Source organism: Lissotriton helveticus, chromosome 1_2 (genome assembly GCF_964261635.1).
Source record: "Lissotriton helveticus chromosome 1_2, aLisHel1.1, whole genome shotgun sequence".
NCBI classification, from domain to species: domain Eukaryota; kingdom Metazoa; phylum Chordata; class Amphibia; order Caudata; family Salamandridae; genus Lissotriton; species Lissotriton helveticus.
Window position 1 is genome coordinate 373,232,330 of NC_136058.1, and position 13,233 is coordinate 373,245,562.

General features: G+C 40.0%; 1 protein-coding gene across 2 annotated transcripts in view; it reads right to left on the reverse strand.

Annotated features, from left to right (window-relative positions):
• Window positions 1-320: 320 nt before the first annotated feature.
• Window positions 321-13,233, reverse strand: part of CFAP144 (cilia and flagella associated protein 144) — a 70,449-nt gene continuing 57,536 nt past the window's right edge. For both annotated transcript variants that reach the window (XM_078673536.1, XM_078673537.1), the window contains 2 exons: window positions 10,216-10,319; window positions 321-561 (listed from right to left, as the gene is read on the reverse strand). In XM_078673536.1, the coding sequence (XP_078529662.1) occupies window positions 448-561; window positions 10,216-10,319 (218 nt within the window). In that variant the 3' untranslated portion in view covers window positions 321-447. The remainder of the gene's footprint in view (window positions 562-10,215; window positions 10,320-13,233) is intronic.

The window sequence follows — 13,233 nt, forward strand, 5'->3', positions numbered from 1 at the left end:
CCAGGGCAGATAAGATTTGCTCTTTACTATCCAAAAAACAATGCTGATCAAGGAAGCTGATGCAGAATCAGTTTTCATTATTTGCCTGGTGAGTGAGCCTACGCCTGAGCACTCTTTATGAGGTTTCTTTCGTACACAGGCATCTTGCTTTTATATGTAAGGAAAACTATATAGCATAATATCCTGGGGGCTGACACTGTTATGGAGAAATAAGAGGCTTGCCACATCATTTCCAAGTATTTGGAAGAATTATCTTGCCATGTCTCATTATCTTTTTTTGAGGTCAGTTACACAAATTTCACTGAAAAATGCACGTAAAATAGACTGCAACAATTTATTTTATCTTACAATTTACACATTTAACCCCTGCTCTCCATTACACCCACCCTTGTGTCTTTGCCCCTGGGCATGATTCACTCCGAGGTGTGATGTGCGGTCCATGAGAATCTACTGTAGATTCACGCTCTGCTCCTTCTGGCACCAGGCAGCCTCCATGTACTTTGTGATTTCTGTTTTAAAGCGATGGAAGTTCAGCCGGCGGTCACTCACATCTCTGTTTATCTAAAAATAAATAGTAACAGAGAGGATCAGGATGGTTCTGACTTCAGGAACGGAACCTGCTTTGGTTATGTACAAGAGAGGACTTAACCCACCTACTGGGGTACCAGACTGCAAGCGTGCATGTCGGATGTTTGAGACAGCGGAAGGAAAGTCTGATTTTATGGGCATCCCAAGATGGGTAAAGAACCACAAATACCAACAAAGGACAGGGGTCAGAGTGAAACTAGAGTACTGCCATAGGATCAGAAGGGGCTGGGAATGGGATACAGATAGAAGGAGCAGGAGATGGAAGAAGGACCAGAAGAAGCTGAAGATGGTATAAGAATCAGAAGGAGCAGGATATGGTATAAGGATCAGAAGGAGCAGGAGATGGTATAAGGATCATAAGGAGCTGGGATGGGATACAGATAGAAGGAGCAGGAGATGGTATAAGGATCCGAAGGAGCAGGAGAGGGGATAAGGATCAGCAGGATCAGGAGATGGTATAAGGATCAGAAGGAGCAGGAGATGGTATAAGGATCATAAGGAGCTGGGATGGGATACAGATAGAAGGAGAGAGAGATGGGAGAAGGATCAGAAGGAGCAGGAGATGGTATAAGGATCAGAAGGAGCAGGAGAGGGGATAAGGATCAGCAGGATCCGGAGATGGTATAAGGATCAGAAGGAGCAGGAGATGGTATAAGGATCAGAAGGAGCTGGGATGGGATACAGATAGAAGGAGCAGGAGATGGTATAAGGATCAGAAGGAGCTGGGGATGGGAGAAGGACCAGAAGGAGCTGAAGATGGTATAAGAATCAGAAGGAGCAGGATATGGTATAAGGATCAGAAGGAGCAGGAGATGGTATAAGGATCATAAGGAGCTGGGATGGGATACGTATAGAAGGAGCAGGAGATGGGGGAAGGATCAGAAGGAGCAGGAGATGGTATAAGGATCATAAGGAGCTGGGATGGGATACAGATAGAAGGAGCAGGAGAAGGATCAGAAGGAGCAGGAGATGGGAGAAGGATCAGAAGGAGCTGAAGATGGTATAAGAATCAGAAGGAGCAGGAGATGGTATAAGGATCAGAAGGAGCAGGAGATGGTATAAGGATCATAAGGAGCTGGGATGGGATACAGATAGAAGGAGCAGGAGATGGGAGAAGGATCAGAAGGAGCAGGAGATGGGAGAAGGAGATGGTATAAGGATCAGAAGGAGCTGAAGATGGTATAAGGATCAGAAGGAGCCGGAGAGGGGATAAGGATCAGCATGATCAGGAGATCAGATCAGAAGGAGGTGAAGATGGGAGAAGGATCAGAAGGAGCTGAAAATGGGATAAGCATCGAAGCTTCCCTTTACTCCTGAAGGGGTAGAAGGATGAGGGAGTTGGGGCAGAACATCTGGGGCCCCCCTTAAAAGCTGGAGGGATGCTAGAATGTAGTAAATGGATGCTTTCTTGCTTTTTTAACCCTTTGGATTAATGTGACTCGTTTTCTATCATGTTGTACTGATGTATTTATGAATAGTTATGCTTAATTGTAATAACCTTTTAAGACATGTTGGTGCTTCATTGGAATATGTGTTTTTATTGACATTTTTTTGTAAACACCTGATATCTAATAAAAAAAAGGGAAAAAAGGGATTAGAAGCAGCTGGGGACGGGAGAGTGATTAGAAGGAGCTGGAGATGGGATATGGATCACAAGGAGATGAGCTGAGGATCACGGGGAGCTGGAGATGGGATAAGCATTGCAAGAATCTGGAGATTGGATTAGGATCACATGATGCTGAAACAACCAAGATATATGCAAGGAGTTGTCACAGTGGTTTGGAGATGGAATAAGGGTTTCAGGGAGCACATGGAGATAGGAGAGGAATAGAGAGGGGTTGGGTCACGAAGCTGAAGATGGTATAAGCGTCACTGGGAGCAGGTGGGGTAAGTGATTGGACTAGAGATACACAGAGCTGGAGGTTGGATAAGGTTAGAATAAGATAACATTTGGATAAGGATCAGAAGACGCTGGAGATGTGATAAGGATCACAGGGAGCTGGAGATGTGATATGGATCAGAAAGTGCTGGAGATAAGATACGGATTACAGGGAGCTGGAAAGGAAATAAGGATGAGAAAGACCTGGAGATGGGAAAATTATCAGAAGGAGCTGGAGATGAGGATCAGTAGGTGCTGGGGTGGGATAAGGATCAGAAGGAGCTGGAGATGGGATAAGGATCAGAATGAGCTGGAGATGGTATAAGGATCAGAAGGAGCTGAGAAAAGATAAGGATCACAGGGTGCTGGGATAAGAATCAGAAGGAGAATGTGATTGGATAAGGATCGGAAGGAGCTGAAAATGGGGGAAGGATCAGAAGGAGCAGGTGATGAGATAAGGATCAGTAGGAACAGATGATGAGATAAGGATTACGTGGAGCTGGAAGTGGGATAAGGATGCAAAACAGCTGGAGGGGATAGGGATTAGAAGCAGCTGGAGACGGGATAAGGATCAGAGAAAGGTGGAGATGGGATAAGGATCAGAAGGAGCTGGGGGTGGAATAAGGATCAAGGAGCCGGAGATGGGATCAAAATCAGAACTGCTGGAGATGATAAAAGGATCAGAAGGAGCTGAATATGGGATAAGGATTAGAAGGAGCTGCAGATGGGATAAGGAGGATCACTGACTAAATATCGAGGGACAAAATATAGACTACCCAAAATAAAGATGCCAAAATATCGACAGACAAAATATCGAATTCCTATGTACAAACAGGTAAGTACCAAAATATCGAACCCAAAATATCGTTTAAAAATATATACTTTGTAAAAATATCGAATTTCTTAAAAATAATGTAAAATTTAAAAAATATAAAAAATAAATAGCTAAAATATACTTAAAAATACTTAAATTACCTTAAAATTATTAAATCATTAATTTAACTTATTAAAAAAAAACATACAATCATATATGTTAAAACATATATATTTACATAATATTAATAAAAAAGACACAATATTATTACCGTAGGATAGCGGGAGTGTAAAAATTACTATTCCCACTCCTGGAAGTGCAACAGTAGGGAAAGCGTTGGATAGCGTAGGGATAAGAATTACTATTCCCACTCCAAAGAGTGCAACAGTAGGGAAAGCGTTGGATGGCGTAGGGCAAAAATTATTATTCCCACTCCAGAGAGTGCAACAGTAGGGAAAGCGTTGGATAGCGTAGGGGTAAAAATTACTATTCCCACTCCAGAGAGTGCAACAGTAGGGAAAGCGTTGGATAGCGTAGGGGTTAAAATTACTATTCCCACTCCAGAGAGTGCAACAGTAGGGAAAGCATTGGATAGCATAGGGGTAAAAATTACTATTCCCACTCCATGAGAGTGCAACAGTAGGGAAAGCGTTGGATAGCGTAGGGGTAAAAATTACTATTCCCACTCCAGAGAGTGCAACAGTAGGGAAAGCATTGGATAGCGTAGGGGTAAAAATTACTATTCCCACTCCAGAGAGTGCAACAGTAGGGAAGGGGTTGGATAGCGTAGGGGTAAAAATTACTATTCCCACTCCAGAGAGTGCAACAGTAGGGAAAGCGTTGGATAGCGTAGGGGTAAAAATTACTATTCCCACTCCAGTGAGTGCAACAGTAGGGAAAGCGTTGGGTAGCATAGGGGTACATTTTACTATTCCCACTCTAGTGAAAATAAATTAATATAAATCACATAATTATCAATTAATCAATTAATAAAACTTAATTACCAATTAACAATTAATTAATTACCAATTAAAAATTAACAATTTATTCAAAATAAATACCAATAAATTAATTAACATATTTAAAAATTATAATTAAATTACTTCCCACCCTGTTCCACTATAAACCCACAACCCGCTACAGAAAATAAATTAATATTATTCACATAATTATCAATTATTAAAAATTAATTATCAATTAAGAATTAATTAATTACCAATTAAAAAATAATTAACAATGTATTAAAAATAAATACCAATAAATGCATTGACATATTTAATTAATTATAATTAAATTACTTCCCACCCTATTCCCCTATAAACCCACAACCCGCTACAGAAAATAAATTAATATTATTCACATAATTATCAATTAATAAAAATTAATTATCAATTAGGAATTAATTAATTACCAATTAAAAATTGATTAACAGTTTATTCAAAATAAATACCAATAAATTAATTAACATATTTAATTAATTATAATTAAATTACTCCCCACTCTATTCCCCTATAAACCCACAACCCACTACAGAATTAAATTACGCAAAAATTAAATAACATAAAATTAATTACTTCAAATAAATTACAAAAAATATACACTTTTCACACATATACTAACATACAAAACACTTAAAAAAATTCGATATTATTAAAAATTCGATATTTTTAATAACCTATATCATGTACTCCGATATTTTGACTTTCTATATTTTTAAATCGATATTACATTACTTACCTTAAAAACTATATTTTTGATGTCTATATTCTGTCCATTCGATATTTTGTCCATTCTATATTTTGGAATCGATATTTTGACCATATACCGATAAGGATTGTGCGGCGCGGGAGATGGGATAAGGATCTGAGGGAGGTGAGGATGGGATAAGGATCAGAAGGAGCTGGGGATGGAATAAGGATCAGAAGCAGCAGGAGATGGGATCAGAATCAGAACAGCTGGAGATGAGAAAAGGATCAGAAAGAGCTGAATATGGGATAAGGATCAGAAGGAGATGGAGATGGGATAAGGATTGTGAGGAGCAGGAGATGGGATAAGGATCTGAGGGAGGTGACGATGGGATAAGGATCAGAAGGAGCTGGGATAACAATCAGAAGGAGCTGGAGATGGGATAAGGACCAGAAGGAGCTGACGATTGGATAAGAATCAGAAATGGCTATAATGACATAAAGATAACAAGGAGCTGGTGATGAGCTAAGGATCACAAGGATTTGTAGATGGGATAAGGATTAGAAGGAGCTGGAGATGGGAAAAGAATTCGAAGGAGATGGGATACAGATTGGAAAGAGGTGGAGATGGGCTAAGGATCATGAGTAGCTGGAGATGGGATAAAGATCAGACTGAGCTGGAAATGGGATAAGGATCATGAGGAGCTGGAGATGGGATAAGGATCATGAGGAGCTGGAGATGGGATGAGGATCAGAAGAAGATGGAGATGGGATAAGGATCACGAGGAGCCAGAGATGGGATAAGGATCAGAAGGAGTGGGAGATGGGTTGAGCATCAAGAGGAGCTGGAAGTGGGATAAGGATTCGAAGCAGCTGGAGGTGGATTAAGGATTAGAAGCAGCTGGAGATGGGATAAGAATCAGAAGGAGCTGGAGATGAGATGAGGATCAGAAGGAGCTGAATATGGGATAAGGATTAGAAGGAGCTGCAGATGGGATAAGGAGGATCACTGACTAAATATCGAGGGACAAAATATAGACTACCCAAAATATAGATGCCAAAATATCGACAGACAAAATATCGAATTCCTATGTACAAACAGGTAAGTACCAAAATATCGAACCCAAAATATCGTTTAAAAATATATACTTTGTAAAAATATCGAATTTCTTAAAAATAATGTAAAATTAAAAAAATATAAAAAATAAATAGCTAAAATATACTTAAAAATACTTAAATTACCTTAAAATTATTAAATCATTAATTTAACTTATTAAAAAAAACATACAATCATATATGTTAAAACATATATATATATATATATTTACATAATATTAATAAAAAAGACACAATATTATTACCGTAGGATAGCGGGAGTGTAAAAATTACTATTCCCACTCCTGGAAGTGCAACAGTAGGGAAAGCGTTGGATAGCGTAGGGATAAGAATTACTATTCCCACTCCAAAGAGTGCAACAGTAGGGAAAGCGTTGGATAGCGTAGGGCAAAAATTATTATTCCCACTCCAGAGAGTGCAACAGTAGGGAAAGCGTTGGATAGCGTAGGGGTAAAAATTACTATTCCCACTCCAGAGAGTGCAACAGTAGGGAAAGCGTTGGATAGCGTAGGGGTTAAAATTACTATTCCCACTCCAGAGAGTGCAACAGTAGGGAAAGCATTGGATAGCATAGGGGTAAATATTACTATTCCCACTCCATGAGAGTGCAACAGTAGGGAAAGCGTTGGATAGCGTAGGGGTAAAAATTACTATTCCCACTCCAGAGAGTGCAACAGTAGGGAAAGCATTGGATAGCGTAGGGGTAAAAATTACTATTCCCACTCCAGAGAGTGCAACAGTAGGGAAGGGGTTGGATAGCGTAGGGGTAAAAATTACTATTCCCACTCCAGAGAGTGCAACAGTAGGGAAAGCGTTGGATAGCGTAGGGGTAAAAATTACTATTCCCACTCCAGTGAGTGCAACAGTAGGGAAAACGTTAGGTAGCATAGGGGTACATTTTACTATTCCCACTCTAGTGAAAATAAATTAATATAAATCACATAATTATCAATTAATCAATTAATAAAACTTAATTACCAATTAACAATTAATTAATTACCAATTAAAAATTAACAATTTATTCAAAATAAATACCAATAAATTAATTAACATATTTAAAAATTATAATTAAATTACTTCCCACCCTGTTCCCCTATAAACCCACAACCCGCTACATAAAATAAATTAATATTATTCACATAATTATCAATTATTAAAAATTAATTATCAATTAAGAATTAATTAATTACCAATTAAAAAATAATTAACAATGTATTAAAAATAAATACCAATAAATGCATTGACATATTTAATTCATTATAATTAAATTACTTCCCACCCTATTCCCCTATAAACCCACAACCCGCTACAGAAAATAAATTTATATTATTCACATAATTATCAATTAATAAAAATTAATTATCAATTAGGAATTAATTAATTACCAATAAAAAATTGATTAACAGTTTATTCAAAATAAATACCAATAAATTAATTAACATATTTAATTAATTATAATTAAATTACTTCCCACTCTATTCCCCTATAAACCCACAACCCACTACAGAATTAAATTACGCAAAAATTAAATAACATAAAATTAATTACTTCAAATAAATTACAAAAAAATATACACTTTTCACACATATACTAACATACAAAACACTTAAAAAAATTCGATATTATTAAAAATTCGATATTTTTAATAACCTATATTATGTACTCCGATATTTTGACTTTCTATATTTTTAAATCGATATTACATTACTTACCTTAAAAACTATATTTTTGATGTCTATATTCTGTCCATTCGATATTTTGTCCATTCTATATTTTGGAATCGATATTTTGACCATATACCGATAAGGATTGTGCGGCGCGGGAGATGGGATAAGGATCTGAGGGAGGTGAGGATGGGATAAGGATCAGAAGGAGCTGGGGATGGAATAAGGATCAGAAGCAGCAGGAGATGGGATCAGAATCAGAACAGCTGGAGATGTGAAAAGGATCAGAAAGAGCTGAATATGGGATAAGGATCAGAAGGAGATGGAGATGGGATAAGGATTGTGAGGAGCAGGAGATGGGATAAGGATCTGAGGGAGGTGACGATGGGATAAGGATCAGAAGGAGCTGGGATAACAATCAGAAGGAGCTGGAGATGGGTTAAGGACCAGAAGGAGCTGACGATTGGATAAGAATCAGAAATGGCTATAATGACATAAAGATAACAAGGAGCTGGTGATGAGCTAAGGATCACAAGGATTTGTAGATGGGATAAGGATTAGAAGGAGCTGGAGATGGGAAAAGAATTCGAAGGAGATGGGATACAGATTGGAAAGAGGTGGAGATGGGCTAAGGATCATGAGTAGCTGGAGATGGGATAAAGATCAGACTGAGCTGGAAATGGGATAAGGATCATGAGGAGCTGGAGATGGGATAAGGATCATGAGGAGCTGGAGATGGGATGAGGATCAGAAGAAGATGGAGATGGGATAAGGATCACGAGGAGCCAGAGATGGGATAAGGATCAGAAGGAGTGGGAGATGGGATGAGCATCAAGAGGAGCTGGAAGTGGGATAAGGATTCGAAGCAGCTGGAGGTGGATTAAGGATTAGAAGCAGCTGGAGATGGGATAAGAATCAGAAGGAGCTGGAGATGAGATGAGGATCAGAAGGAACTGGGGATGGGATGAGGATTAGAAGGGGCTGGAAATGATATATGGATAACGAGGAGCGAGAAATGGTATAAGGATTCGAAGCAGCTGGAGGTGGGTTAAGGATTAGAAGCAGCTGGAAATGGGATAAGGATCAGAAGGAGCTGGAGATTAGATAAGGCTCACAGGGAGCCGGAGATGGGATAAGGATCTGAATGAGCTGGAGATGAGATGAGGATCAGAAGGAACTGGGGATGGGATGAGGATTAGAAGGGGCTGGAAATGATATATGGATAACGAGAAGTGAGAAATGGGATAAGTATTAGAAGGAGCTGGAGATGATATAAGGATAATGAGGAGCTGAAAGTGGGTTAAGGATTCAAAGCAGCAGGAGATGGTATAAAAAACAACAAGCTGGTAGGATCTAGATCTAGAGCTGTGGGTGACAGGATATGGAATAAGGACCAGAGGGATATGGTGGGGGCATGAAATCGGTTGAAGATCACAAACTAGTTAGAGATGAGATTTGGGTCACAGGTAGCAGGTTGATGCAGGAGAGGAGCCAGGGGGTCACGGCTAACTGAACACGGCAGAATATGGGATAAGGATCACAGGGAGCAGATGAGAGTGGTTTGGAGGTCACAAGTACCTGGAGATGGCGGAAGGTGGGATCACAGGGAGCAGATGGAGGCAGGAGATGCGCTAGAGGTTACATTGTTGGAGGTAGGAAACAGTAGCTGTTGGAAGGCCCAGGAGTTACAGAGAGCCCAAGGAGCTTGGCATGTCAGAGCAACCAAGAGACACTCCATGGCTTGTGGAGACAGTAACACAGGAGGCTGGTGATGGATTACAGAGAAGCACCCAGACAGGAGATGAGCCAGAAGCACAGAATGACAAGGGAGGCAGGCTGTGGATTACAGATGGCAGGTAGGGGCAGGACACACCAGGGATACAGATAGTAGCAGGAGACTGGTTACACAGAAGTAAAAGGGGAAGGTGACAAGCATGGGAGTCCAGAACCCCTAGGAGGTATGAGATAAGTCACAGGTGCAACTACAGATTACAGAGAGAGCAGAGACAGACGACCATCCAGAATTTCAGGCAGCGAAGGCAAGTAGGAAATGGACAAAGAATTTTACAGAGAATGAAGATGCAAGAATCCGTCGACATGTTTAAGAGAGTGACAGAAGGCAAGGGGCGTACATTAGATATCGAAGGCAAATGATCGTCCTTGAAGTTCAGAGATGGGACAAGTGGGAGATAGGCCAAGGAACACAGAACCATAAAAGGCATAGAAGTTGCCAGAGAATAACAAGAGACCCAAAGAAACCAAGAAAGAGAGAGTTTAAGATGCAGAATATGAAGCTGAAAATAGGAGATGGTTCAGAAATGTACAACAACCACAGGAGATGTGAGGTGTGGCAAGGAATTCCACTGTAGTAGTTAATTAAGGAGATATGGTCCCTGCACACATCAATAATGCTCTGAAAGGGAGCCTTCCAACCATTCACCCGCCTGCAGTGGTCAGCACAGCACTCACCAGTGGATCAGAGTACCAGCCAATCTCCTGGCTGGTGGTCTGAGGTTCTGTGTACTTCTTGGTGGGCTCCAGGGCAGCTTGGTGGATGGCAGTCAGGAAGCCTTCTGTGGGTGACAAAACATGGTGTTAAACTCACGCAGGTCGAGAGACAAGAAAAAAGTGGGTCTGCCCAAATGACACCACTATACGTGGGCAGGAAAAACACCTATCTTTAAACAAAGAAATTAGTATATAGTAGGGACAGATACTAGTTCCACATTTCAACCCAATGAGAAGAGAAATTACTCACTGGTCTTAAGTATATCAGTTATAAAGTGAATTTATTATTATTAACCAAGACAAGTTACCTTACATGGGACCTTCGGTACTCATGTTTAAAACTGCTTACTTATATGAACACATACACACACACACACATATATATATATATATATATATATATATATATATATATATATATATATATACACATATATATACACACAATACACATAAATAATAATACATTTTTATAGAAATCACAATTCTTTTCATTGTGTGTTTGGTGAACAGGCAATATCATATATACCTAATGAACTTCAGCCTTCCATTTATTTAGAAAATTGTGTGGCTGTATTCAGAAAAATCAAAGTAGAATCCACATTTGGAAGGTAGTCCTTCTTAGGTCAACATTTGGTGAGGACCTCTAAGTCCTCTTTTTTTATATATGTTCGCACAAGTTTAGTTCATGAATTCACTTACATTTTCAATAGATGCCTCCATTAAAAATGCCTAAATGGAAGACTGGAGTTCATTAGTTACATATGATATTGCCTGTTCACTAAACACACAACGAAAATAATTTTTTGTGTTTTCCATAAAAATATATTGTTATTAATGTGTTATCAGGGGAGAATAATTTGTGACTCCAAGACTATGCCTGCATTCCTTTACCTAAAAAGGATTGATTCATTGTTTTATGATGTTCCAAGAAATGTACATAACGGCACTCAGATCAATTGTATTTTGAGACAGTCCTCAGACTGAGTTTAATTAAACCACTGTTCCTGTTTCGTCAAACACCTCTTGTCTTTTGTTCTTTCAAGGTAAATTCATATTTGAGCAACATAAGTTGCGCCTTCATAAACATTGCTGAAAGAGAGAAATCAGTGATGAAAAAGCACCTGCAGGAGTGAGATAAAGGGGTTGAGGGTGTCTGGTGGTGAATTAGCGAAGCATGAGGCGGAATCAAGATTATGCAGCCATGGTAGTCCGCACCAGCTGTGAGCTTCTGATCAAACTTTTGGGCCCAGCACTTGTTCTTCTACAGATTAAGCAATGGTGGTATTATGGACAGGACTGTGGCACTTCATGGGTGTCTTCGTACTCTGAGTTTCCAGGTGTATGGACATCTTTCGTTATTTCTGTTCGTCAGCCGGAGGCTTCCACCATTCGACTCAGTTACATGCTGGGGAAGTGATGGAGAAACATCGGAAGATTCCCCAGATGAAAGACTTGCCTCGTGGGCCTTCCAAATCTGCCAAAGCTGGTGTCAGAATCCACTCAACGCAGCACAGTGATTGTATGCAAACAACCCATGCATCAGCACTAAGGGATTGTTTCTGAGAATAAGTGCACTGAATGTGGACAAAGAGGATGTCCTTTCACTGCAGGAAAGATTGGTTTGATTGTTCCCACTGTGTCTCATATAATGGACAATCAACAGTGCCATTCATTCAATTTTCACTCTTTCTGCCTAGCACTACCCTCACATGAATTAATACACAGGGGTTTTGTGGTGGTGGATGTGTGAGACAACTTCTTGAAAATGGATGTGTGACACGTATGAAATAGTGTTTAACACAAAAAGAGCCACTCCCAGTTTGGTGACCTAAGTGCTACAGCGTTATTTTGTGAGTGCAGGCATCTCACAAAAAGTGAGAGGACTGGTCTCACACCACCTGGTGTCATTCTTCATCACTGACCAGTCCTCACTCTCTAAAAACTTGGTTTGGTAGAGGGCGGGCATACACCTGACGACAGGGATACACTTCTGAAGCTAAGTGGGGGCCCTTGCAAGAAAAGTGAAGTTTAAAAGGCCATTACAGATGTCAAACTCATTTAAATGTAACTTGGCATCTTTATGGTGGTTAAAATAAATGGTCGGTGTGTTGGGGATTCTATTGTCCCCTCACCGTGATGTGAGTAGTCAACATGTTTCTGCCTGTTGGCCCAGTAGGGTCCATGGCATTCATCAGGACCTATAATAAACAAAATCGGGCTCCACCCTTACCGTACTGTGGTGGGAGGGTTCCACTGAGTGGGGTGATCAATATCACACTCCACCGGTGTGCGGCTAATCTATTCAAGCCCTATCAAATCCGATCTACTAGCCCCATTGGAGGGTGAGGAAGGAAGACCCCTTTGGTCAAGCGTGTTTGAAGGAATGTCTCCCGTCTCTTCACCTACGTCCGAGTTCCTCGCCTCTACGTATGAAATAGTAACAGGTAAATCATGTAGTCATCATCAATGTTGTAATGTCATCTTCATCAACCAGGAAGTCAGTAAATGGGAGGATCTATGAACACCACAACTGGAAGATGCTATCTCTCCTGTGTGAAGCAAAGAAAGAGCAGGGTTGGAAGAGGCGAAAAACCTCAAAGGGCACATTTCGTGACGATATGTGGAGCCAGGACTACCACAGGTGAAAGTCTCTTTCCAGCTCTTGTTCCTACTCCAAAGCTGCTCTGACAGCTAGTTCTGAGCCCTCTCTACACATCTTCTGGATGCAAGAAGAAATGTATCTGTGTTCTGCCTTAAACTTTGATGAAGGAGCCACAGGCCTAAATCAGAGTTGGGGGTATGTTATAGCATGTTTGCCTGACAGGTATTCACAATTGGGCAAGGGAACTACCTTCATAGTGATCATTAAATTATATTAAATTGAAATACTCACTTTCTATTCCACGTCAGTCAGATGACATGAGCAGGTACCATCCATACATCGTACCGTCATTTCAAAGCAACCATACTTAAGCA